Source organism: Perkinsus marinus (assembly GCF_000006405.1).
Source record: "Perkinsus marinus ATCC 50983 genomic scaffold scf_1104296971698, whole genome shotgun sequence".
Lineage (NCBI taxonomy): Eukaryota > Perkinsozoa > Perkinsida > Perkinsidae > Perkinsus > Perkinsus marinus.
The window spans coordinates 156-2995 of NW_003202018.1; the positions used below are offsets into that span (position 1 = coordinate 156).

At 49.3% G+C, this 2840-nt stretch overlaps 1 protein-coding gene across 1 annotated transcript; it reads left to right on the top strand.

Annotated features, from left to right (window-relative positions):
• Positions 1-284: 284 nt before the first annotated feature.
• Positions 285-966, top strand: Pmar_PMAR003814 (guanylate cyclase, putative; the record flags this gene model as incomplete). The annotated part of the gene is made up of 4 exons (XM_002766800.1): positions 285-351; positions 445-553; positions 718-797; positions 884-966. 4 exons carry the CDS (start codon positions 285-287, stop codon positions 964-966), a joined length of 339 nt encoding a protein of 112 aa, XP_002766846.1.
• Between the last annotated feature and the right edge of the window lie 1874 nt (positions 967-2840).

Genomic DNA, 2840 nt, shown 5'->3' on the forward strand with positions numbered 1-2840 from the left:
ATGTAGAATAGCCGCACTAGGGTTAGTGTGTAGCTGTGGATAGAGGTGACCTTTTCGGGGGATTCTTAGATGATCCCGGCATCTTCCACAGTGGCCCCATAGGAGTAAACAGTCCCTCGATTCTGGGAGCATCGACTGTGCAAGTTCCTTGGTAGCTGTCTCTAGCTCTTGTTTGCTGATCTGATCTGATTGGCACCAGGGAATATTGGCAGATACAGTCTGCTAGGAGGATGGTAGCATTCGCCCAGGCAATGGTGGAGGCCCTTCATGCAGTTCGACTGGAAATGTCCGCGCCAGACTTGGAAATGCGGATAGGCCTGCACTTCGGCAAGTTCATTGGCGGTGTTATTGGTGAGTTCAGTTCGGGGTTGTTGCCGGTGTGGGATAACGATGTCTCGGACCCACGGGCCGTGGGCGTCTGTTCCCGATTTGTCGTCATTACAGCTACAACGAAGATCAACTATGATATCTTTGGTGTTGACGTGACCATCGCAAATCAAGTCGAAACAGCCGGTATACCTGGAAAGATAGTCGCATCAGACTCCCTCCGACGGTGATCCGGGTAGCGATTCTAATACAATACTTGCACGTAGTCTCAAAGCGTCTTGCTTCCATATAGTTTGAAAGCCTCGGGAGGATACTCGTAGAACATCGCGGTTGGTCTTGGTGACAATGAACCACAGCGTTTATGGGGAGTATTGCTGCCTCAATTTTCAGATATCTCACTCATCATTTTCCGGGGAAATACAGATTTCGCTGGCATGGAACGATAGAGATCCTTGTGCCGATCGACTCCAGTAAGATTCTCTCACTATCTAACGAGCTAAGCCTACCTAAAGAGGCCGTGTATGTTAGCAACCGTTTTTCTGAGAAACTTTCTCAGAGAATCAAGACCCCGAGTACAGTCAAGGTGTTGTCCCCAGTCAGCTCAACATCTATGAGATATGCATGAGTAAGATCCAGTGAGATTTCGGCATTGGTCGCAGTGGGTCTTGTGTATGACATGAATAGTTAAATGTCTCTGAATAAGGTCTCTTGGTTTCGTTGCAGTACGCTGATTTCCCTTGTTGCTGTCTGACTTTATATGATGAAGCGAGTAGCAAAATGGGTTAACAGTTGCTCCGTATTTTTATCAAATGGTCTTTATCTCCTTTGGAGATATTATGAACAGCCCCCCGAGATAATCGGGCTGACAGACATACCCGAGTACCCGCGCGCCAGATGAAACGTTTTATCGAATCGTTCAATAGATTAGCCACACTGGATGAACCGCACGGGCACGAACTGGGCCTTTCCTTCGTTTGCCCTCGACGCACGAACTCAGAAGCGCTATTGGATGTAGAGCAGGATAATGCGATGTCGTTCTTAAGAGGAAAGGGCTACGCCATCCAGATGATGGTGTTCTCGCTAGACCTCCCGATCCACTTAGTTCTGGAGCTTCTTGACAGTAAGAATGAAGCTCTGAAATGGATTTGAAACTCACCTTGACTGAACATCAGTATGATCGTTTGAATCCTCCTGCATGCCTTTTTAGTGCAACCTCCAGGGAGGCTTGTCCGTCCTCCTTCCAGGGGAGGATCTCAATGCCGAATCAAAGCTTGGGTTGAGGATTCCAATGGGCAAGATCTTAACACATAATGAGTGCCGCTACCAGCTTTGACTCATGAGTACCTCGGGCACCAATAGGCAGCATCCATCTACATGAGGCTTTGAACTATGAGAGCCCTGTCGAAAAAACTCTAGTGTCTGGTAAGTTTCTCGACACTAGAGCTACTAGTAGTAACCTAGTAGTGTGTACGAAGCAACCTAGAGAAAGCATTTACATAACTCAACAGTCAAATGACCACAGCCTAACAAACATCAACAGTATGAGAACATCTTACAAGGACAGTATAAACGTCGAGAGACTGTGTCAGGCGCAGAGACGTAAGAGAAAACGATAAGGAGTTTAGTCTACATTAATGGTAGTTTCAACAACTAGTGAGAGTTGTATCGATAAGGAAACCTGCTTTGATATGGATTCCAGTAGAATTGAGGATAGTGCCTTTGACACTCTTGATATGGAACATATCCATCAACTGCTGCAGCATAGAATCGTAGTTGGAGAAGACGATATCATCACCCGCAACTTCATAATCAGCGCCCGCGCTTTGTCCTAGGACGCTGACAGTGGCGCGTCCGTGCTCGTCAAAGTCGACGCTGAAACTCTCACCATAGAGTTCACCACAGTAATTGCCTCCGAAACTTGCAGGTGTACTGCTAGTTGAACTCGAAGCTACTTCAGTGCTGGGCACAGCACTCGTCGTGGCTGCTTCGGCAGTGGAGACCACAATCTCAGAACTGATTGAGGATAAGGTGACGGCCCCGGTAGTAGAACCCGAAGGGACGGCCCCGGTAGTAGAACCCGAAGGGACGTCCCCGGTAGTAGAACCCGAAGAGACGGCCCCGGTAGTAGAACCCGAAGGGACGGCCCCGGTAGTAGAACCCGAAGGGACGGCCCCGGTAGTAGAACCCGAAAGGACGGCCTGGGTCGAGGTAGATCTCGAAGACTCAACCGTGGCAGTCGTAGAATTAGGGAGACTAACCTCAGCAGTCGTAGAACTCAAAGGACCAGCTCTGACAGTCGTAGAGATCAGAGCCTTGGTGGTATCCGTAGTTGTGGAACGCGAAGTACTGAAGCCGATCGTTGTAGAGTTCAGAGAACTGGTGACCCCAGTGCTGGTACTCGATGCGATGGCCCCAGTAGAGGTACTCGACGCGATGGCCCCAGTAGAGGTACTCGACGCGATGGCCCCAGTAGAGGTACTCGATGCGACGGCCCTAGTGGTGGTAGTCGATGC